This window comes from Prionailurus bengalensis, chromosome D3, assembly GCF_016509475.1.
Source record: "Prionailurus bengalensis isolate Pbe53 chromosome D3, Fcat_Pben_1.1_paternal_pri, whole genome shotgun sequence".
NCBI classification, from domain to species: Eukaryota; Metazoa; Chordata; class Mammalia; order Carnivora; family Felidae; genus Prionailurus; species Prionailurus bengalensis.
In genome coordinates, this window is record NC_057356.1 from 57,133,029 (window position 1) to 57,157,160 (window position 24,132).

Genomic DNA, 24,132 nt, shown 5'->3' on the forward strand with positions numbered 1-24,132 from the left:
ATGGTATTAAAATTATCAAGACTTAAGTTCTAGTTCTAACACAAATCTTACTTCAAAAGCAAGAAGTGGATAAATTAAATGGCATAGTTACAAGTAATACCACTACTCCCCTAATTACAATGGTGTGCTGAAGGAATTAGACATAAGAGGCAATGACTTTTATTAAAATTTAAATATTCTTGATAGTACATATTCCTCCACAATTTTGTCACAGAGACCTAGTTCTTTAAATAGGTCCAACAGGTATAACTTATTTAACTTAATATGGATAAATGGTCTTTTTCCCCCTTAAAGCTCCACTCCTATTTGAAATGAAGGAAACAAACAAACAAAAAAAATAAATGCTGGCCAGCAGCTGTCAATGTTTAGAAAATCACTTACACAATTTAAAAAAATGAAACTGAATATACACAACTACTTAAAAACAAGAGTGGAACAAGTACATCAAAATATTAATTAAATGTTTTCACTGGTTCATGTAAACCAGTGAATGTTTTTTTGTTATTTCTTTTTCAGTATTTTCTGGATTTTTTCTTCTCCTTTTAAGTAGGCTCCACGCCCAATGTGGGACTTGAACTCACAACCCTAAGATGAAGAGTCAACATGCTCTACCGACTGAGCCAGCCAGGTGCCCCTACTTTCTATAATAAACATGTATTGTTTTTATGCTGGGAGACTACTGTATGAAGAAAATGGCATATTGCTTTTATAAGTTGAATTAAGATAAAGTACTTAGAAATTCCCAAGTATAACATAAGGAATAGGGGGAAAAGTCAAGAGCACTGAACTTTAGAACGTTAACAGACCTTATAATACATCTACATCCTAAGGTTGAGAAAAGAACAGGTTTGATACTATACAATTTCTTCAAGTTCATATAGTAAATTCTAGAACCCATAACCCTTAAGTTCTAGGTTCATTATTCTAAATCCATACTCTATTCACTGAAGACTAAGATATCCAAGTAGAATGTAAATTTGTACATACAGTATGGCTATTAACTGTTATTCAAGATAAAAATTTTTTTGTTTACTTATTTTGAGTGAGAGACAGAAGGGGTGGGGGGGGGGGGGGGAGAGGGGCAGAGAGAGGGAGAGACAGAATCCCAAGCAAGCTCCACACTGTCAGCACAGAGTCTGACATGGGGCTCAATCTCATGAAACCATGAGATCATGACCTGAGCCAAGAGCAAGAGTTGGGATGCTTAACTGACTGAGCCACCCAGGCGCTCCCCGCCATTTTTTATTACAGTTTACAATAATGTTTCAAATCTATGATTTTCATAAGACAAAAGAAAATGTATGAAAATGTTCTCAGGAGCTAAGTGGTTTTAATGTATTCATTTAAATGGATTTTTCAAATTTCCTTGGAATATGTTAATATTTCTGAGCCTCGGTGTTCTCATTTGTAAAACATGTGTAACTATAGTTATCTACCTCATAGAGCTACAAATAAAAACCGGACCAATACTTACAAAAATTTTGTTCTAAAATGTCATTTACTTTTATTCACATTTTTAGGAATGCATTACATGGAAGGATGGAGCACTGACTTACTATATTAAGTTTAAACTTCATCAGTAGCTTTACTTTTTCAGAATCTCACAAAGTAGCTCACTTGTCCCACTTATACTCCCATTTTACAGCCATTATGACTTTAATGCTATTGCTTATCGTTTGCTTGCTTACTTGCCTAGAATTCCCAACCATTCCTTTGTTGATAAGAATAAAAAAAGTAGAGAGCTTTCCCTAACAGGGCTATGAGGACACTCTATCTTCTGATGGCTACTCATTAGGGGCGGGCTGGGACCTCCAGGTGTTTAGACATTTTCAGCACATCACAATGCTGGGTTTTTTTTTTCTAAAGTTTATTTATTTATTTTGAGGGAGACCATGGCTGAGGGGAGTGGCAGGGGGAGAGGGAGAGAAAATCCCAAGCAGGCCACATGGTCAGCACAGTGCCTGACACAGGGCCTGATCCCATGAACCATGAGATCAAGACCTGGGCTGAAATCAAGAGTCGGACATTTAACTGACCGAGACACCAGGCGCATCCTTTTTTCCCCTCAAGTTTACTTACTTTGAAAGGGAGAGGGAGAGAGAGAGAGAAAAGGAGACTGGTTTCTATGAACTATTTCCTAGGGGAAATTTCTTCCCTCTGATTCTACTTATATATTGTCTTTCTGAAAATGCTTGGTGGTTCTGGTGATATTATCTTATGTAACTACAGACTGTAAGTACAACCTGCCTGGGTTGTCAGTAAAGTGGGCAAGATCCAACATGGATTACAGCAGTGAGTGGTTTTCCAGATACAGATGATCACCATCACTCCTGGGCCTCACCAGGAAGAAGGAACACTGCTTTTCCTCTGCTCCAAGATCCCATACAGACAGGTTCCTCACCACTGCAATCTGGTCCAAGAAAGGAGATGCACAGGAGCTGACCCTCCTGGTTGTTTCCACTGGAGCACTCTTAGTTCCAACCTCCTGCTTCCAGGTGTTCAATGTGGGGCAAAGAGCATTTGTGTAAACGCTCCCACCTGAAGAAGAGTAAATGCCAAGATGTGGTTCCTCTCTTCAATTCCTGTTCAGTATCTCCCTTCTAAGAATACTGCCATAGGGGGCACCTACTGCATTTCTTCTATTAGAGCAGAGATATTACATATTTTATATATAGTAAATAAAATTTCTCATATATCTCTCCATTTTATCTATACCTATCTTTTAAGCAAGGCTGATCAATCATTACAAACAGAACTTTCCGTGACAATGAAAATGTTTTGTATCTACACTATCCAACAAAGTAGCCAAAAGCCACATGAGGCTATTGTGCATCTGAAATCTGGATAGTGCTGAGGATTTAAACTTTGTTTTATTTAATTTTAATTATTTTTTTTTTAGTTTATTTATTTTGAGAGAGCAAGCAGAGAGAGAATCCCAAGCAGGCTCCAGAGCATCAGAGCAGAGCCCGACGCGGGGCTCAAACCCACAAACTGAAATCATGACCTGAATCGAAATCAAGAGTCAGATGCTTAGCTGACTGAGCCACCCAGGCCCCTAATTTTAACTAATTTAAATAGCACAAACAGCAAGGGGCCTACTGAATAGTGCATGCAGCTATCTCTCTATATTTCACCTCAATTCCTTCATCTTGTCTTTCCATTTTATTTCTCTCCCCTCACTTACCCTCTTTTCATTAGATCTTTTTATTTTGCGTTTATGCAAATAAGATACATAACATAATATATAAGGTATCTTTATTTATATCTTTATTAGTTACACTAAGTTTTATATATTTATTCTAACATCTTAAAATAGAAGTCATGGGTGAATGTCTGAACAACTATCCTTTTTGTTTTTTCTATGGAATAGAATGAAAATCTAAATCATTAAGGAAATCATGTGACACTCTGACTGCAAGTCTCTTAACATAATCAACTACACTCCAAAACACTGGGGTGAAATATAGAAAACATTTTAGACTAACTTAATTTCTGAGACAATTACCTTCAAGAAATCATGAAAAATTACCAAAAGGGTGAATTGTACCTAATTTTGCAAATTATTACAGTATTGCAAATACCGTACCTAATTTTATTTATTTGGTACCTAATTTTATTTTATTTATTTATTTATTTTTTTCAACGTATATTTATTTTGGGGACAGAGAGAGACAGAGCATGAACGGGGGAGGGGCAGAGAGAGAGGGAGACACAGAATTGGAAACAGGCTCCAGGCTCTGAGCCATCAGCCCAGAGCCTGACGCGGGGCTCGAACTCACGGACCGCGAGATCGTGACCTGGCTGAAGTCGGACGCTTAACCGACTGTGCCACGCAGGCGCCCCTGGTACCTAATTTTAAAGAGGCAGATTCCATAAACAGACAAGTAGGCCTTGATACAGATAAATCAGAATCTCAAAAAATGATTATACATATTAAGAGTTTAGGAATCCAGGCACAATCCCTGAGATGCTAAGAATATAACTAGCAATATAAACATCTCCTTTTTTTTTTTTCAACATTTTTTATTTATTTGTGGGACAGAGAGAGACAGAGCATGAACGGGGGAGGGGCAGAGAGAGAGGGAGACACAGAATCGGAAACAAGCTCCAGGCTCTGAGCCATCAGCCCAGAGCCTGACGCGGGGCTCGAACTCACGGACCGCGAGATCGTGACCTGGCTGAAGTCGGACGCTTAACCGACTGCGCCACCCAGGCGCCCCTGGTACCTAATTTTAAAGAGGCAGATTCTATAAACAGACAAGTAGGCCTTGATACAGATAAATCAGAATCTCCAAAAATGATTATACATATTAAGTTTAGGAATCCAGGCACAATCCCTGAGATGCTAAGAATATAACTAGCAATATAAACATCTCCTTTTTTGAGAGGAACTATAGATACAGTAAGACAAGACACAGGCTGGCTAGAAAACCTCCAGGTTTTCTTGTTTGGGCCGGAACTTCTGAGGTAGTTACTATAAGCTGGGCAGTTTTAAGCACCCAATTCATGTAAATCACATAATAAACATATAAAGCAGGTGTAAGTATTATCCCTATTTTACAGACGAGGAAATTGATGTACAAAGAGGTCAAATGCTTTGCTGAATGTCAGTGAGCTAATAAGCACTGAAGCCAGAATTTAAACTCCTATAATCCAGTTCGAGAGTCTTCACTCGTCATCACAAAGCTAAAGTGCTTCCTGAAGTGTTCACTGCTCTAAGGCCAAAGTCACCTAAGAAAAACTTCTAACCACAGACCTATGTCCTGGCCTTATATCTTTAACACATAAAAACATTTTAATCTTTAATTCAGAATAAACATATTCTTAAGAAATCTAAAAAGAAAGCAAGCCAAAATAAGAAATGACAAGTCAAGTTTTTAAGAAATCCCATAGGATGAAACACTAAGAAAGATATATTATTTTAAAAATTAATTTTATAAGAATCTGATGAACAACTTCCAAGAATGGCTGATGTTAAAAAAAATAAAGAGATTTAGGGGTGCCTAGGTGGCTCAGTCGGTTAAGCATCCCCAAACTTTTGATTTCAGCTTGGGTTATGACCTCACGGTTTGTGGGATGGAACCCTGTGTTAGACTCTGCACCAACAGCACAGAGCCTGCTTAGGATTCTCTCTCTCTCTCTCTCTCTCTCTCTCTCACTGCCCCCCCCCTTTCAAAATTAACAAACTTAAAAAAATAAAGCGATGAAGTAGTACCAAAATTAACATGATCAAAATGCTGATGCTACATTGTCAAAAATATTACACTTCATAAAAAAAAAATACTTCAGAGCTTAGAAGTAAAGCTTATACACAGCAGAAATAAACACCATAAATTATTCATGCTGTAGTAAAAAACTGTATTTACTGGACCTTACTTAAATATTCTTTATTTTAAAAATAAGAAATATAAAGACACATTATAGGTCTTACTGTAGTTACATGTTGTTTACTGAAATGATGCTTAGATTCTTTCTCAGAGCCCATTGCTTTCATCAGACATACACTTTCACATATTTACTCGCATAATTCCTAAACCCATGGATTAGAAAAATTAATGTAAAACCAGGGAGAACAAAAGCTTTAAGCACTCATTGCAGAAAAAAAAAAACAAAAAAACCACATTAAGGTTTGTAAAACTTAGTGTCTAATTAAACAGTATTTTACATTTACATCAAATAGGTCCAAACACTACTGCAGATTGTATCAAGCTTTTCGAGGTGTAACTAACTTGTTAGCAACATTTATACTTGATTCTCCTATGGGTCACTTCAACAGGGAACCTGTGCCTGCTGGGACTCCCAATACCATGATGATCCAGGGACTGCAATAACCAAATCAGTACTGAATGCTGTGGTTGGTGTGCTGGCAAAAGAGGTAAGGTTCCAGCCAGATCTGGGCTGACTTGTCAAACTCACAAAACTCTGGCACTACCATCTCCTCTGATTTCCTTCTGACTTGTCCCAGAATGGGAGGATCTGTGAGTTGTCCAAGTAAAAGCTATAATAAATCCCTTTGTTTCAACAGAGTCCCATAAAAAGGTGAGAAAACAATCTCCACTCCCAACATCAGACAAGCAGGCTGTAAGGAAGAATACAACAAAAACAACAAACTCAAGGGAAGGGCCACCTGGGTGGCTCAGTCAGTTGAGAACCCAGTTTTTACATTGGCTCAGGTTGTGATTCTGGGGTCATGGGATCAAGCCCCATGTGAGGCTCTGCACTGAGTGTGCAGCCTGCTTAGGATTCTCTCTCTCTTCCTGTGCCCCTCTCCCGCATACTCTAATCAAAAAAAAAAAAAGTTTGGAGCATCTGGGGGGCACAGTTGGTTTGGTTAAGTGTCAGACTTTAACTATTTGTCTATTTGTGAGCTCGAGTCCCGCACAAGGCTCTGGGCTGTCTGTGCAGAGGCAGCTTCAGATCCTTTGTCCCTCTCTCTCTGCCCCTCCCCAGTTTGCACGCATGCTCTCGCTCTCAAAAATGAACATTTAAAAAAAATACAAGGGATGGGGCACCTGCATCCAACTTCAGCTCAGGTCTGATCTCCCTGTTTGAGTTCGAGCCTGACACTGAGTTCGAGCCTGTGTCAGGCTGTGTGCTGACAGCTCAGAGCCTAGAGCCTGCTTCAGATTCTGTGTATCCCTCTCTCTCTGACCCTACCCCACTCTTAACTCTGTCTCTCTCTCTCTCTCAAAAATAAATAAACACTAAAACATATATTTTTTAAACACTCAAGGGAAACTAAAGGAAGATTATAGACATGAGGAAAAATGAAAAAAGATAAACATGAAGTCAAGATTCAGAATATTCAATATACACATAAGTTAAAGAGAGGGGTGCCTGGGTGGCTCAGTCTTTTTGGCGTCTGACTTCGGCTCAGGTCATGATCTCACAGTTCATGGGTTCAAGCCCTACATCAGGCTCTGTGCTGACAGCTCAGAGCCTGGAGCTTGCTTCGGATCCTGTGTCTCCCTCTCTCTCTGCCCACCCCCCATCCCCTCTCTCTCAAAAATAAACAAACATTAAAATATTTTTTTAACTTAAAAAAAAAGGAGAAACCATAAAAAATCAGAAGCAAAAATAAAAGGCAACTTAGATCTTTGCAATTAAAGGGAACATCAACATCAAACAAAATTACTTTTTTAAATGTTTATTTATTTTTGAAGGGGGGAGGCAGAGAGAGAGGGAGACAGAGAATCCTAAGCAAAAGCCTGATGTGGGGCTCCAACTTGTGAACTGTGAGATCATGACCTGAGCCAAAGCAGGACACCCAACCAACTGAGCCATCCAGGCACCCCTCAAACATCAGGCAAAATTAAAAGACCAATAGCCTATGTATGTGTAGGCAAAGTGTTAAATGTGCAAGAGAAAGCAAAAATACATTAACTAGGCCAAAAGAAAAAAAGAAAAGACATGATCCAAGAATTCTACATTCAGTGAAGCAGTCAGTGATGGGTGAGCAAAAAAGAAAGCTGTTCTCAGACACGCAAGGACTTTTTGTTACTTTTCATGACTGCTATATCCTGTCCTTTATTTTGACATAGTTGACAGAAATAGCTATTCATGTAAATTTTTTCATGACAAATAATACATGAATAATGGCAATAACACACAAAAAATAGGATTCTTTACACACCAATAAAAGGATCTAAGATCCTATAAACAAAATTGGGTCTATAAAAAGGAAGGGAAGAGAGTAAGGGGCTATTATTTCAAATTATGCGTTTTCAATATCAATAGCAGATTTTGGTTTTTATCTTCCATTCTGGATTTTTGGTATTTTCCATTTTCCCCAATGCATAAATGTGTATGTATGTACACACACACACACACACACAAATATATATATTTGAGCAAATACATTTGTGAAAATGTTAAGATAAAAAAGTATATATGTTCTAGCAGTTTTCCAGAAAATGGAAAAGACTGCTCTCAAAACAGTGTGTTCCCTTTACATCAGAAACATTCAAGTAGAGAATGTGTTTTGGGAAATGTTCTAGAATAATTTCCAGCACTGGTGCATTAAATTATCTCCAAACTCTTTTTAATAACAAGTATCAACTTTGGACTATATCTATCTATCTATCTATCTATCTATCTATCTATCTATCTATCTATCATCCCTTTATAACAACAATGAAACAAACAGCCCATTTAAAAAATAGACAAAGGACTTGAACAGACATTTCTCCAAGATGATAAACAAATAGCCAATCAATTAGGATGGCTACTATCAACAAAAACCCAAATAAAAAGTGCTGTCAAGGATGTGAGGAAATGAGAACCCTGTGCATTTTTGGTAGTAACATAAAATGGTGCAACTGTTATGAATGGTATGCTATGGTACATCAGTTTCTCAAAAAATTTGAAAATAGAATTGGCATATGATACAGCAATACCATTTCTGGGTATAAACCCAAAAGACCTGAAAGTAAGGACTCAAAATAAATACATGCTAAGACCCCATGTTCATAGCAGCATTATTCACAACAGCAATAAAGTGGAACCAACCCAAGTATCCGAAAGACACATGGGAAAACAAAATGTGGTACATACATACCATGGAGTATTTCAGCCTTAAAAGGGAAGAAAGTTCTGGCACACGTTACAACACCAATAAACCTAGAGTACATTATGCTGAGTGAAGTAAGCCAATCACAAAAAGTGCATGATTCTACTTATATTAGGTACCTAGTCAAATTCAGAGACAGAAAGAATGGTGGTTGTCAGGGCTGGAGACAGTAGGGAATGAAGAGCTGCGTAATGGGTATGAGTTTCAGTTTGCAAGATGAAAGAATTCTGGAGACACGCTGCACAGCAACGAGAATGTACTTAACACTACTGAAGCATACACTTAAAAATGGCTAAGATAGTCACGGCACCTGGATGGCTCAGTGGGTTAAACATCCTTGACCCTTGATTTTAGCTCAGGTCATGATCTCACAATCACGAGATCAAGCTCCACCATCAGGCTCCCTGGTGGGCATGGTGGCCTGCTTAAGATCCTTTCTCTCCCTCCCTCTACACACTCTCTTTCAAAAAATAAAACTTAAAAAAAATGTTTTTAAATAGTTAAGATGGTCAATTTTACGTGTATTTTACCACATGTTTTTTAAGTTTTTAAATTTATTTTGAGAGAGAGAGAAAGTGTAGGAGGGGCAGAGACACAGGGAGACATTGTTAGAGTGGAGCTCAAATTCAGGAACCATGAGGTCATGACCCGAGCCAAAGAGTTGGATGCTTACCGACTGAGCCACCCTGGTGCCCCAACTACGGTTTTTTAAAATACAAAAGCGAAAAATATACCATCACTTTAATGGCTCCCAGAATTCTCCCTACCAACTAGCTACTCTGAGAGCATTATGCAATTTAAATGACCTGGTAAAAGGAAAAGAGCAGAAAAAATAATTATGTAAAAATAAGGGTTTCTGATACTTATTATCAACTGTCTTCACACAGGTTGTGTCATCATGAATTTATATCAATTAATATGCAGTTGAGATGTCTCCACTTCCACCTCCCTTTGTCACCAGACAGAATATCATTTTGTTTTCTTAAATTCTAGAAGACTAAGCATTAAAATTACCTTTGCCTCACTGCTTTCATTTTTTCCCCCTACATCTAGGAATTTATGAAAAAATTATCACAGTGTCTGGGTAGCTCAGTCGGTTAAGCGTCCGACTTCGGCTCAGGTCATGATCTCATGGTTCGTGGGTTCAAGTCCCACGTCGGGCTCTGTGCTGACAGCTCAGAGCCTGGAGCCTGCTTAGATTCTTTATCTCTCTCTCTCTCTCTGCCCCTCCCCTCGTGCTCTGTCTCTCAAAAATAAACAAACATTAAAAAAAAGAAAAAATTATCAAAAATAAGCAAGGATTTACCTAAAGTGTGATTCAAAACCATGTTTTTCTAATAACAAGAAACTGGAAAAAACAAATGCTAAACAATAAATAGCTGGTTAAAGAAATACTTCATTTTAGATGAGAATATGATCGTGAGAAAATGTTTACTGTAAATGTGTAAAAAAGACTACATAAAATAGCATACACTGGGATTCCATCTCTCAAATCTTATCAATGGTTCTTTAGGAGGTAATGAGATTTTAGGTGGCATCTGTGTGTGCTTATGAATGGCTTCTAAACTACGAGGAACATGTACTACTTTTACAACTAGAAAAACTCTGGTGTCAACTATGTTTCAATTTTTTAAGAAAGCAAAAAAAAAAAAAACCCTTTAATTCACTCATATGCCAGTTATCTCAATAAAGCTGGGAAAAAAATAATAATATACCTCACTGCACAAAAATGAAAGTGAAAAAGTTAAAAAATTTGACCTGCCTAAAACCAAATCATCCTCTTCAGCAAAACTAGTCCCTTATTTTAATATCCTTTTAGTCAATGCCAGATTCATTTGCCCCATGGTTTCCAAAATTTCATTTATCACTGATTCCTTCTACTTTCTATGCTCAGACCCAATTAAATTATGATTCAATTGTTCCCATCCCGCCCATTCCTTTGTTTTCTCAGTGCTATCACCAAGTAAGGTTCAGGCCTACATTATCCGCAATATAAAACTTTCTAATTAAGCTCAGTTTCCCTATTGAAATTAGTCCCCATTGTAATCCACTCAGCAACTTCAATCAGGCTGTCAAACACTGCCACTGCCACCATTCCTCTCCATCCTTTGGACTGTTACAACCAGCAGCTCAACCTGCTACATGCAGGTAAACACCTCCAGCAATAAAATTTTAATTTAAAATTTTCAGTACTATTTAAAACATTATTTCCTATAGTAAGAGAATTAATATTAGAAATTTCTAATCATTAAATATCTTAGGGAAAGGGCACCTGGGTGGCTCAATTGGTTAAGTGTCCAACTCTTGATTTTGGCTCAGCTCACCATCTCACATGAGTCTGAGCCCCACATTGGGCTCTGTGTTGACAACGCAGAGCCCTCTTGGGATTCTCCCTCTCTCGGCCCTTCCACCCACTTGCGCTGCTGCTGTCTCTCACAATAAATAAATTAAAAACAAACAAATAATAAATGCCTCAGGTAAAACAAAATTTTTCTTAAGCATTTAAAAAATAAAAATTAGGTTAAGCCTCGGGGGGCTCAGTCCCACAAACCTTGAGATCACGACCTGAGCTAAAATCAAGAGTTGGACAATTGATCAACTGAGCCACCCAGGTGCCCGAGAAAACAAAGTTTTATGAAATTAAATACTTTTGAAAATCCAGGAAAATACCATCTAGCAGATAGAGGGGAAGGATAACAAGAGTAAACAGTACATTCAGAAACAGGTAAAAGGCCAAGTAAATTAAGAAACATCTACTTAGCAACATGGCATGAGAAATATCAAGTATGAAAGCTATTAAATATGTATAAAGTGGGAAGAAAGTAAAAATTCATGTATACAATCATTATTTAAATTGTAGATACAAACAATACCAAAAACAATACAAACAAAAATCTGCATAAGTAAAGGTGGGTAAGACAAATTGGCCAATAGAATAGAAAAGGGACTAACTACATTCCCATGTGTACACACACACACACACACACACACACACACACACGAATTAAGTATAACAGAAATGGCACTTCATAACATAATAAGAGACAGACTGAGTCATTGATTAATCATTAATACATGACAAGGGACATTCACTATCACTTTCAATTAGATCTCTATGTCACATCATAAACAAAAAAAATCCTAATGGATAAAAACATTAGGGGAAAAAACAAAGAAAAATAGCAAAGTATTTTTACAGTAATGAATTGAGAAGACCACCTTAACTATATCCAGAAAGCCCCAAATCTACAAAAACAAAGACAAATATTAACATACAAACTTAGAACCAAAGAGAAAAGTAGTTAAAGGGTATAGGAAATTTGAAACAGAAATAAAATGGCTAGGTTTTTTTTTTTTTTTTTTTTAAGTAGGCTTCATGCCTGACACTGCTTCATGCCCATCCCAGGACCCAAACTCACGACCCTGAAATGAAGAGTCAGATGCTCAAGCAACTGAGCCACCCAGGCACCGGGCAATAAATATTTTTAAAAGATGACCAATCTGAGTGAACAAAAAAATAATTTATAAAGTATCAGATATGCAAAAATTTAAAAGATCACTGATAGTAAGTGCTAGGTTACACAGGAAAAGATGTACTCCTACGATACGGAGTTTAAAAAGGCAGAACCTGGGGCACCTGGATAACTCAGCTGGTTAAGTGTCCGACTTCAGCTCAGAGCCTGGAGCCTGCTCCGGATTCTGTGTCTCCCTCTCTGTCTCTCCCTTCCCCGCTCACACTCTTGTCTCTCTTTTTCTCAGAAATAAACATTAAAAAAAAAAAAAAAAAAAAAAAAAACGCAGAGCCTTTACACCTGAAACTAATATAGCACTGCATCAACTATATTCACACATACATACATACATAAATAGATGCAGCACAAAAAAATTTAAAAAACTGAAACGTCAGAATGCTTTGGTGGGCTTGAGTATACTGTCAACACTTAAACATACATTCCCTTGGACCCAGATTATTTTATTCTGCTTCTAAGAATCAATCCCACAGATATACCTGCACAATTATACAGGCCTGATCACCAGGATGGGATGTTCTCTGCAGCACTACATATAATGCACAAAACTAATAAAAGCAACTCAGTGGCTGCAATCTAACGCCATGAGAAGAAGGACAGACTTAAATAAACAACATTCATACAATTAATATTATGCCTCATTTAAAAAAATGAGCTAAATAAGAACATACTGATGTAAGACTGCAAAAGATAAACAGTCTTCTATGAAGTCCATCCTGACTTCCAAACCTTAGAACTATAATTTAAGAGCCATCAATCAAATTGTGATTTCCAATTTTCTACGTAAAACTACTCCATAAACTAGACAATTTTCTATGGAATCCTAGCACACTGTCAGTGTACAATGACATAGATAGGGATTTGATAAAAGCATGTTTTCTTATACTGACTGTATCATGAAAAAGAATCCAAAATTGAGCATCAAAGACATTACCTTACTGAATGTGAAAGAATTTCTGATCTCTGTATTTTTCCCTCTCCAACAGTATCAAAATCAAAATGTCACTTTACGTTTCCTATCCATGAATGCCTTCCAAAATAAGCTAGGTGAACAAAAGTTAATGCAATAATTTTAACTTCTAAATGGTGAAATATGATTTCTACAACAATCTATGACATGGATTTTATAAATACAAATTAGATTAATAGTCCATTTAGACAGTTATCTGCTTAATAACCAGCTAAAGTTCCAAAAATGATTAATACCCAAAATTTTTTAAAAACACTTCATCTTTTCATTCATTACAAATGCTTTAACAGCAACCTCCTTAAAAAACATGAAATAGACAATCCCTGAACTGATACTTTAAATTTTTGTTCCATTTAAAGAAAAAAACCCCAAAAAACCAAAAACGAAAAACCAATGAGTCATCAATACCTGGTCAATGACAGGTGATGCTCAAAGATGCAGATAACTGAAAACTGATGACATCACAGCTTACATGGGAAGTATAAATCTTGACCTCTCTGTCTCAACTTCAAAGTGATGCCACCTACTTGACACAAAAAATGTCTAAATATCTAAAATCATTTCCATAATCTTCTGAGAAAGAAATCAGTTATAAATGATAATTTACAGAGTTCTGTAGAATGACTTCCTGATTTATTAGAGATGTAAATTTTTTTTTACTTGTAAAAAAATGTTGCATAATTTAGGTCGTCTCTTTTTACTATGATAATATCCACGCTGAAAAACAAAAACGTTCCTAGAATACTTTAAGACAGTGATTTCTCTGAAGAGTAGATTCCTCTGAAGAGAGAGGAAGCAGAAAGAACTGGATAGGGTTTCAGTTTTTGCTTTGATCTTACATTTCTTTAAGTAAAACCCGGAAGCAAATGTGTCTTTTGGAGGAGGAGTCCCCGGGTTCTTAACAATTTACAATCTCTTTGTGACCTTGGGCAAGTTATGTAATTTCCCTGTGCCTCAGTTTCTTTACCTGTAAAGTGGGGATAATTCTTCCTGCTATGTAGGATTAAATGAGCTGACAGATGTGACACGCTTACAATAGCACCTGACACATGGTAAATGTTACTGTTATTATTATCATCAACCTCATCACCAGAACTATCAACTACGCAATCTAGCTGAAAGGAACTGGGAAAAGAGGTAACTGGAGGGTGACATCTGATCTATTCCTACACTTACATTTCAAACATAAATTCTATTTTTGTAACCAGTAATAAATAACCAACTTAAGTGAAAAAGCATACAGTAGAAAAACAAAGTTTCAGTCTTGAATCTTCAAAAACATGAGACGATACAGGCTTTGGAGTTTGATATTTATTTTTAGCAGGAAGAATATGCTAATGATGATGACATCGTTAGAAGATACGCCCATGTCCAATACCTGCAACAGAAGCTCAATAGAAGTTAAAGAAACCATACCAAAAGACTAAAGACAAGAATTGCACATTACTTACCCTTAATTCTGCTAACAGTAAAACAAGTACAGTAGGTTTAAGACAAGTTGCATCACAAGATCAAAACTGGCAAGTTACGTATCACACGTTATCTTTTTAAAATTGTTTACCTTTTCCTTTTTATGTACAATTGGGAAACCTTTCTAAAGGTGGAGCATGGTGCCAACAACTTTGCTCCACACTGAAAAGGGGTAATGCTAAATGAAGAGCTGAGAATTTGGGGTGGGAAAGCTCTTGATCAAACAGCAGGTCTCACAAATAGAAGGGACAATCCTCTGTGGCATAGAGACTGCTAAAACAAGAACACTAAAAAGCAACTTAATAGAGGCAGTATCCTAACAGACCTACAAATTTACAGAGAACGGTTTAAATAAAGGGATCCAGACAAGTTAGAAATTCTATTACATCGAATTACAACAGGAAATTGCTACAGCAATAAACAATTTAAACAAGAACTAGTCAAAAAAGATTCTTAAAAACAAAAACAAAAACAAAAACAAAAACTAATCTGGCCCATCTACCCAACAACAGCTACTCTGCTCAAAGAAAATATGAGAATGTTTCTTTTTTCACCCTGCACCTCCAGATTCATCAACTGCAGCAATCACCATTTAATTTAAAGGAGCGACTTTCTACCTAAGGGTGTGTATGAGCCAGGAGTGAGGTGGGAATATGTTAAGCATCAGAATCAGGGATGGAACAAAAGAGTAACTTGAAGACTGACTTTGTGAACAAAACTGATGAATTGTTCAGGGACTGGGAGAGGGGGACTAGCATACCCACAACAAATTCTATGCCAAAAAAACTCTTTTTATTTCTTAACTGTATACCTAAAAGCCTGCATGTATTCTGAACAGGAATTCAATAAATCCAACCATAATTTACTATAGATGACACCAGACTTCATACTAACTGCTATTTTCCCACTAGTTTTGTTCTTGAAGAGTTTAAACTCTTATGATGAATTACTATTACTGGGATTTCACATCAATAATTTTAAAAAGCAGCCCGTTTCTGTAATTCCACATTTCTAAGTTTACTTAGGTTGACTTGGTCCAAGTAGAAAGAAGCCCTTTCCTGCAAGGAGAAGCTTACCTGGGCCACTGTCTAAAAATATGCAAAATGTACAGGAACAGAAATATTTTGAAATTCCTACCAGAAAATAAATTAAACAAATAAACACTAAAGAAGGAAAATGTTACGCACTTCCAATTTATGCTCTTTCTCTGCAAGGGCTTCCTTTTGACAACGAAGAAAATCTGCTAACATTCGAGTGAGTTGCTTCCTATCATCTATTTCAGCCGCCAATCTGCCATTGTAATCTGCCAGCAACATACAAGCATCCTCTACCATTTTAGAAAGCCTTTCTCCAGATTCTTTATCTAAGAAAAGCAAAGAATAATAGAATTATTACACAACAAAAACAATGCCATATGCCGTTCCCTCACCCTGACTTCCAAAAAGTTCCAGATCACATTTTCTTTTCTTACCTGTTATTTTATCTAGTAGGGATACTTCTTGGACTTCAACAGGCAAAGACGCTATCCTCTGATGAACTGCTGCATCACCTGAAGCTGCATTCTCTAGATCTTGTAATGCTCTAACAAGATCTAGAGTCTAAAAAGTTATACAACTTTAGAACCAAAATAAATGAAGCTTAAACAAACACAAAAGACCTCAATTTTATTTCATATTCCTTTATCCTTATGGGCTATATACTTGTTTAAAGTTTCAAGTATAAACTGCTTTTAAAGATAGTCCATTTCTTTTATTTATTAAGAAAAAGAAACTATACTATGTTAGTCATTGGAAATATATAAATTGGAAACTAAAATAAGACATGGCCCTCAGCTTTGAGGAAGTCATACTCAAGCAATGGAGACAGTGTAAAAATAATTACTGGGCTCTGAAAGTGACATGGTTGATTTATATGCCAAATACATACAGTGGTAGAAGGGAAAGCAGGCTATAACTTCAACCTAGATGTTACACGTTTTACATATGACATATTCATTATATTATTATACATGAGAATTTTTAATACTAAATTAGATATTGGGGGAAGGAGGATACAAATCATGTTCTGCTACAACACAGAAGGGTCTCACAAAGTCTATTTCTAAACGATGTACTTAAAGCACAAAAGCAATGTAGTTTTGGAATATGTTCAAATATGGTTATCTTCAACTATCCTACAGTTTGCTAATAAGATCATTAAGAGATCACAAAATTCCATATATCTGACGGCTAATACTTATATTACACTTAACCAATGTAAAAATTATTTTATCATTAGAATATTTTACTTATACTGTTTTCATATAAGATATAATTAGGAAGAAAGGGCAAGTCTTTGCTGATAATTTCACAATTCATAATATTTATAAATTTACTCCAAAGAAAAATGAATATTTTATTTTTACTGGGTTCCATCCCCGTCCACCTCCTTTTTTTTTTTTTTTTTTTAAATCTCTAAGACTAGTTCCTGGAACAGTAGGAAATTATACACACACTTGAAAAATATAGGATATAACCAATTCTGTGAATACATTGAGATGACACTGATAGTTACTGATTTTTCTTTAAGCTATTCCCTGACCAAAAAAAAAAAAAAAAGCTATCACTGGGGTCTAGCACACAGTAGATGATCCAGCATGATAACAATGAATGATACCTAATAAATATACTATCCCATGTATGCTTTTAATTCATTACTATGTTTTTAAAATTCTAATATTTTACAAAATAATTTTGTTATAAGATACATCCCCCCTACAAACGAAAGTGAGCTTAAGAGCAATGACGATTATCATGAAGCTTTTTTTCTCGTGGGCCCCAATTAACTTTTATATTGTCATTTCTTAATGAGTCCTAGAAAGTTCTAAAGCTTTCTGAAGTTCTGGAAAGTCATCTGGCTTTATGGTCCCGATACGCATGCTTTCATCTCACATTCACATTCCCACGTGAGTTAATTCTAAGTTTCTAGTGCTGGGTCAAAGATCAGATAAAAAAGCACAGTTGTCTGAAAACAACACTAGCCTACAACTTTCTAATAGAGGAGAATGAAATGAGTTCAAGTGGATCCTATGAAGAGAAATGTTAGTCATTCTTATAAAGAATGACACAAAATGGTAACTACAAAGCTGAACCACTGAAAATTAAGCAGTACAACTAATCTGAAAATAGTCATCATAAAATGAAAAGCAACAGTGTTTTATTTAAGTACTAGATACTCCTAAGAAGTACAACTGGAGTTAGTCTGTCATCAGGGAAAATAAAAAAGGATCAGACTCTGTATCTAAAACTCAGATAAAATACTGTTCATGGAATCATAAAAGGGCTTGTTGCACAAAGTGCTTTGTCTTAAATTATTACCAAATAGAAAAAAATATACACCTTAAAGCCTGGTTGTTCAAAACATTATGTTCTTATTACTTTTTTATTCAAGCTCTTGTCCCTGGTGATCATATGGGCTTCAGTACCTCCTATCAATGAGTGAACAGGCAGTTTGGTTCAGGTCCCAGCTGAGCACCTTGGTCAGATTCTTTCTGCCTCCCCAGTACTACTACGAATATACACACAAAGTTCTAGGCAGTGATTGGTTCTATCTTTCTTTCTAGCTCCTTTCACTGGGGAAAGAGTTTCAACCAGCCTCTGGCTGCATGCAGTGAATCCAACTCCCATGGAGCACTGTGAGTTCTTATTACCCTACAGGATACTTATTTCTGGAAAGCCATGTCTGTTTCCTGACCAAAGCTCAGCAAGAACCAGGCTCTGGCCCACATATTGAATTGTGCTTCTGTACCATTTCTAGTCCACAAAGATATTTACCTTGTTTTATGAGTATGGCTATGTCTTCATTTTCTCCTTTTAAATTTTATCTGTCCCTCCTATATGTTTGAAACATAGAAGGAGGAAGCTTTAACACTCAATGCCCACATAATTAAAATTTAAAAATGTTTTTCTGGAATCATTTGATGGCTAAGGAATGCTATACTGTACCAACCTGGGAGGACATGGGGTATTAAGATAATAACTCTAATCTGTCTTATTTTACCATGGAACTATATGGTTCTATATAGTTACATAGAACTGTATGAGTACATGCTTGCTGCTATAACACTCATTTTTACATGTTTAAAAGCAAAAATACAGTAAAGGGCAGTTGTATATCTCTAAGAATGGCATTCTCAGTGTAGTTAAATCATACAACAAAGGGTTTATCATACAATGTTTTATTTATTTAAAAGGAAACTATTTAAGTGACAGATACCTCACCAGACCTAATCATACTTAGCAATCAGATAACCTCTTTCTATGTAAAATATAACTGCCTAATATAAAACATACAACATACCATAATAAACATAAGCAATCTGTTAATCAGAAGAGATATTCACAAAGCTTCTTTCTTGCACTCAGAATTATAATAAAAGTCAATTTATATTAGTAAAACCTCAAAATTAATAAAGCTTAGTGGCCACATGAAGTAATAGTAACACAACTCCCTTAACAGAGAAAAACTTCTACCTGTGGTGGTTCACTTGGAGATCCCACAGAGGAACAGTTTTCATTTTCATCCACCTTTATCTGTTCATAAGTTCGCTTCCTAGGCTTCTTATCGCCATCTGAATTGAAAGAACATCAAAAGTTTTAATGAAAGGAAACATTTTAATGGAGAGATCACGATAAAAGATTACACACTTACACAGAGCTTGCTTAAGTTGTTCTAACACATCATTCTCATAAACAGACCTTTCTTCCCAAATAGATAATACCCTTCCAAGGTGCTTCTTACAACTTTCATCAGTTTCACTAAAGAAAAAATAAAAATGTTAACAATTAACAGTGTTACTGAAAAGGCAATGGTGATTTAAAACACAATCAGACATTCATTCTCTGAGAAAAAGCAGTCCAAATTTTTACTGAGCACAACTATGTGATCAGAAGTTCAGAGTGAAGTGATCAAGACAGACATACTCCCAGCTTCCTTTAAAAGCTTACAGACATTTTTAAGATTTTATTTTTAGGTAATCTCTACACCCAACATAGGCTCAAACTTACAACCCTGAGATCAACAGTCACACGCTCTGTCAACTAAGCCAGCCAGGTGCTCCCAGACATCTTAATAAACAAAAAATTACCAAAAAAAGTGCTTGTACAAGCTACAGGTGTTTATAGAGAAGATGCCCTTAACCTAATGGCGGCTGATTATGAGGCCAAGAAGATTTCAAATAGGTGATTTTTAAATTTATTTAACAAATATTTATTGATCAAGGCACTATCTTTGACACTGGAGACACAAATGGAGCTTTACGGCAGCTGTTATTTACAAGTGCCACAAAAAAGAACCAAGTATTAAAGAGAAGCTTCATGCAGAGATCTGGCCCAGTTCAAGAGAGATTAGAAAAGGTATCTGAGCAAGCAGTATTTGAGATCTGAGGACTGGAACATCAAGGAAGTGGCAAACAGACTACTCCCAACCACATCCTACTGCCTTCATCACTACCACTGCAGACTGAACTGCTATTACCTCTTGTCTGGATTTTTAAAGTCTTCTCATTGGTGTCCTCAGCTCTTACTCTTAACTCTATGCTCTACTATTGTAAATCAAATCATAATGCTCTTCAATCTGCTAAGAGCTATCAATCATACCAAAAATAAAACCAAAAAGCCTTATCCCAGACTTTAAGGTAGATATGTTCTGCTTTCTGGCTACTTCTCAGTCCACATTCCCTTAATACCTTCTGCCATACAATTCTCCCTGCTGATGCTCAAACATGCCCAGCACACAACTGTCTCATTGTTTCTGCCAAGTATTCCCTCTACCTAGAATCCTTGTCTTTTAGATGCTCAAGTGACTCATTTCATCCTTTCCTTCAAATGCCACCTCTCCAAAACTTTATCTCATGAGATAAAGTTCTCATGAGCACTGTCATACTCTCTAGTTCTTCCTTACTTTGCTTCTTCACATTACTTATCTACTGGCATAATGTATATTCATCTGTCCACCTAGTTATTACTTTGGTCAAAAACTGAAATGTAAGTCCACTAGGACAGAACTTTATCTTATTGACTACTGTATCGTCAGGGCTGGCACACGGTAGGCGGTCAAGAAATATTTTATTGAATTCCTTGGGAGAGGCAACATATATAAAAGCCTTAAGGGAGAAAGAACTTAAAGAGGTTCAGTTAGCCTCAACTGTGGACTATAAAGCGTGTGTGTGTGGAAGGAACGTGAGGCATGTGTCTGAAGATGTAGACAGGGCCATGAAGAAGCATCATCACCTTAAGTCCTGCTCAGGACTTCAGACTTGATCTCTGGGATCAAGTTTTGAGAACTCAAAGGCAAGGGAGTGTTATGATCAGCTCTGCAACTGTGGCTAGTTTCCTAAATGGATTAAACAACACTAGAGGTTCTTGCAAATTATATAGAAATGACATTATAGAAAAAATCTAAACTGTGGGAACTATATATACTACATGGATAAGAGGAGTGAAAGAGAAAGGAGAATGTGATACACTATAAATTACACTATCAAAGAAAGTTTAAGATGACACCTAGTTTCTCATATGGGCATCCAGATAGACGGAGTTACCATTCACTGGGAGAGTGAAACCTGAAGGAGGAGCAAGTCTGACAGGGCGCAGTGACGTGAATTCAATATGAGACAGAGTCCATCTGAGATGTCTGGAAGCATACAACTAGAAATTCCTTAGGCAATTAGACACACAGGTCTAAAACAAAACACATCCAGTGGCCCCTGGATGGCTCAGTCAGTTAAGCGTCCAACTTCGGCTTCGGTCTTGATCTCACAGTTAATTGAGTTATTAGGGTGTGTAATAACTAAATATATGCAGTGTATGAAATCACCCAAAGGTCAAGCGAAGAATATGACCATAGGAAGAGGGACTAGGACTGAACTCTTAAAAAATGGCAACATCTGAAAAGATGGTAAGACAGTATCTAAATTGAAAGATAAATAATGTTCGTTTAAGAAAGTAACATATGGTAGTATTTCATACACTGTAATTTTTAAAAAATGCACCCACTATGACTGAAGTTTTTGGGCATGTGGTGAGCATATTTTCATCCTTAAATCATTCAACACAGATCTTCACTTACCACTGAATTCTGTAATTTAGACTGATTTAACAGTCTACCCCAATAATGTTTACCCAGAAATCTACCAAATATTTGCATATGTTTGGAAATAAGCATTTAAAAAGAGCAAAAACCAAAGCACCAACTTTTACCCTTACAACTTTTCTGTAGCAAAATTTTTCAACAGGCTTATAATTATTCTAAATAAATTCCTGTACTTCCAAAACACTTTAAAGTATTATGATATATACCCAAACACTAAAACAACTTTCAAATTATATGCAAGTAAAGGGTACAACGTTTATCCAGAAATAATAGCTGGAAAACAGACAGCTTTATAAGCACACAAATTTTCAATTCAATACTCATTCATTCTTAATGAAGTCCATTCCAAAATGGCAGTTGCTTTTTTCGGTCCCTTAAAGGAAAATTGTTAATTCAAGTACTCCAAAAGCCTACCACTTTGTGACAGTTCAAAAATTTTCCTTTACAGAAAGTATTTAACACATTTACAAATGCCATTTATAGTTAAGTCTTTTCAAATGAAAATTTCAAAGAAATACATTCTCTGTTTTTTGTTTGAATGGCTTACAGTAAATTTTAACAAAAGGACATACTATGCATTTAAAACATTACCTAGTACCCAAAACAATTATCATACCTTGAAACATGTTTAAAAGCCTCCACTATAACTGGTGCAAAATCTTTTGTAAACTCCGGCCCCTTCCGTTTGCTGTTCTGAATGACATCATTGGCTAGGTAGAGAAAAGTAAGCTTCCTGTTTGGTTTGGCTGAAAAATAAAAAAATTTAAAAATCTACTTAAAATATCCTCATTTAAGTCAGACAAACATTCTCAATATCTGAATGAAGCAGTTTGAGAACTACAACACGGCTACTAACCTTTATGTAATATAGTCAACTCTAGCTTCTCATTCTACTACCAAAGTCACAATTCTTTACCTCACTAGGTTTCTATAATTTCTGGAGATGGATCATGTGAGGAAAAAAGAGGACTCAAGAGGCAGAGAAAATCAATAATTAATCTGTTTCCTTGCACTTTTACCAAACTGCCCAAAATACTTACCCTTGATTCCTAGTCTTATCACAATTCCCAAATTAATAGTTTTATACACTGAATCCTCATCTCTGTAAAACTGCATCTCTGTAACTCTTTCTGTACTAAATTTTGCTAAAACTATTAAACACTACCTGAAATAAAGCTTATTTAAAGTAAGATGGGACTCCTGGGCGGCTCAGTTTGTTAAGCATCTGACTTTGGCTCAGAGGTCATGATCTCATGATGTGTGGGTTCAAGCCCTCCATCAGGCTCTGTGCTGACAGTTTGGAGCCTGGGGCCTGCTTCAGATTCTGTGTGTCCCTCTCTCTGACCCTCCCCTGCTCATGCTCTGTCTCCCTCTCCCTCAAGAATAGACATTTTTTAAAAAATAAAATAAAGTAAGATGGCAACTGGTACCATTAAAATGGTACCCTAAATCTTGAATTTGACTGTTTTAATACCCACGTTGACTTTACAGTCGATCATTAAGTTACTGTGAAACAAGAGTACAAAACGTAAAATAGGTTGAAAGAAACATCACTTCAATAATTATGGATTTTTTGTTTATGAAATAAATATTTCCCAAGCTAACGGACTAAATGTTAGAGAGACCAAATGGGTGGTTTAGATTTTCCCCTGCTTTGAATTACATAACCTTAAATAACCGAATTCATCTTGACAAAAATATGTCCCTACTCACTATATTCTGTGGGAGTAGTCATCCTTCTAAAAAGAACAGAAAAGATTTCAACAATTATGGGCCAGAATACATTCTTACTGGTTACAAGGTTAAGTGGCTTATTATTAAGTATGACTCAAGTAAGAGTCTTACAAATGGGTAAAATTTAGTTAGTTGAACATAATCTTTTGTACTATTTTCATAACGTAATTTTATCAGAATTAAATCTAAATTATTCAAAGTTGTACCATCATATTCAGAAACACTGTACTTAGTGGCATCCACATTCAATGATAGAGGAAACTTCTGGTCAGGAATGATAATCCAGTGCACCATTAATGTTGGCCACTTACTGGTTTTAAGACAAAAACAGGCAGGCTATATTTGGTCCTCTAGATTTGAGTATTCAGTTTAAGTGTTAAATGCATTAAAAGCCATTTCTGAGTTCACATCTTTCTTGAGGGGAAACTAGTAACACAATCTTACAAGAAACTAAAATACTGAGTTAGAGATGACCAGACTTTACAAACCTATGCTATCCGCTGCAGAATCTTGTTTGCCTATCTAAAGATGTGGCCCCACACTTTTCATGTTTTTCAAAGTCTTGGAATAGAATAGAGATATGAAAGAGATGGCAATAACAAAGACCAACTTCTGATTTTTTTTTTGGCTTGTCTGGTTAGATAAACTATACAGTGTAACTGGTGAAGATACTAGGACCTTTTCCCATGAAGGTGACAATAATGTCAGCTTTCCCAATATTCAACCCT

At 36.3% G+C, this 24,132-nt stretch overlaps 1 protein-coding gene across 4 annotated transcripts in view; it reads right to left on the reverse strand.

Annotated features, from left to right (window-relative positions):
• The window catches only part of RPRD1A (regulation of nuclear pre-mRNA domain containing 1A), a 69,039-nt gene that overhangs the window by 22,334 nt on the left and 22,573 nt on the right, over nt 1–24,132 (reverse strand). For 2 of the 4 annotated variants that reach the window (XM_043558614.1, XM_043558613.1), the window contains exons 2-6: nt 22,287–22,416; nt 19,229–19,335; nt 19,051–19,148; nt 16,011–16,137; nt 15,727–15,902 (exon numbers count right to left, since the gene is read on the reverse strand). In XM_043558614.1, coding sequence (XP_043414549.1) covers nt 15,727–15,902; nt 16,011–16,137; nt 19,051–19,148; nt 19,229–19,335; nt 22,287–22,416 — 638 coding nt within the window. Of the gene's footprint in view, nt 1–1,479; nt 2,539–12,372; nt 14,448–15,726; nt 15,903–16,010; nt 16,138–19,050; nt 19,149–19,228; nt 19,336–22,286; nt 22,417–24,132 lie in introns of those variants that run through there. The other 2 variants (XM_043558616.1, XM_043558615.1) reach the window with 2 other exon arrangements.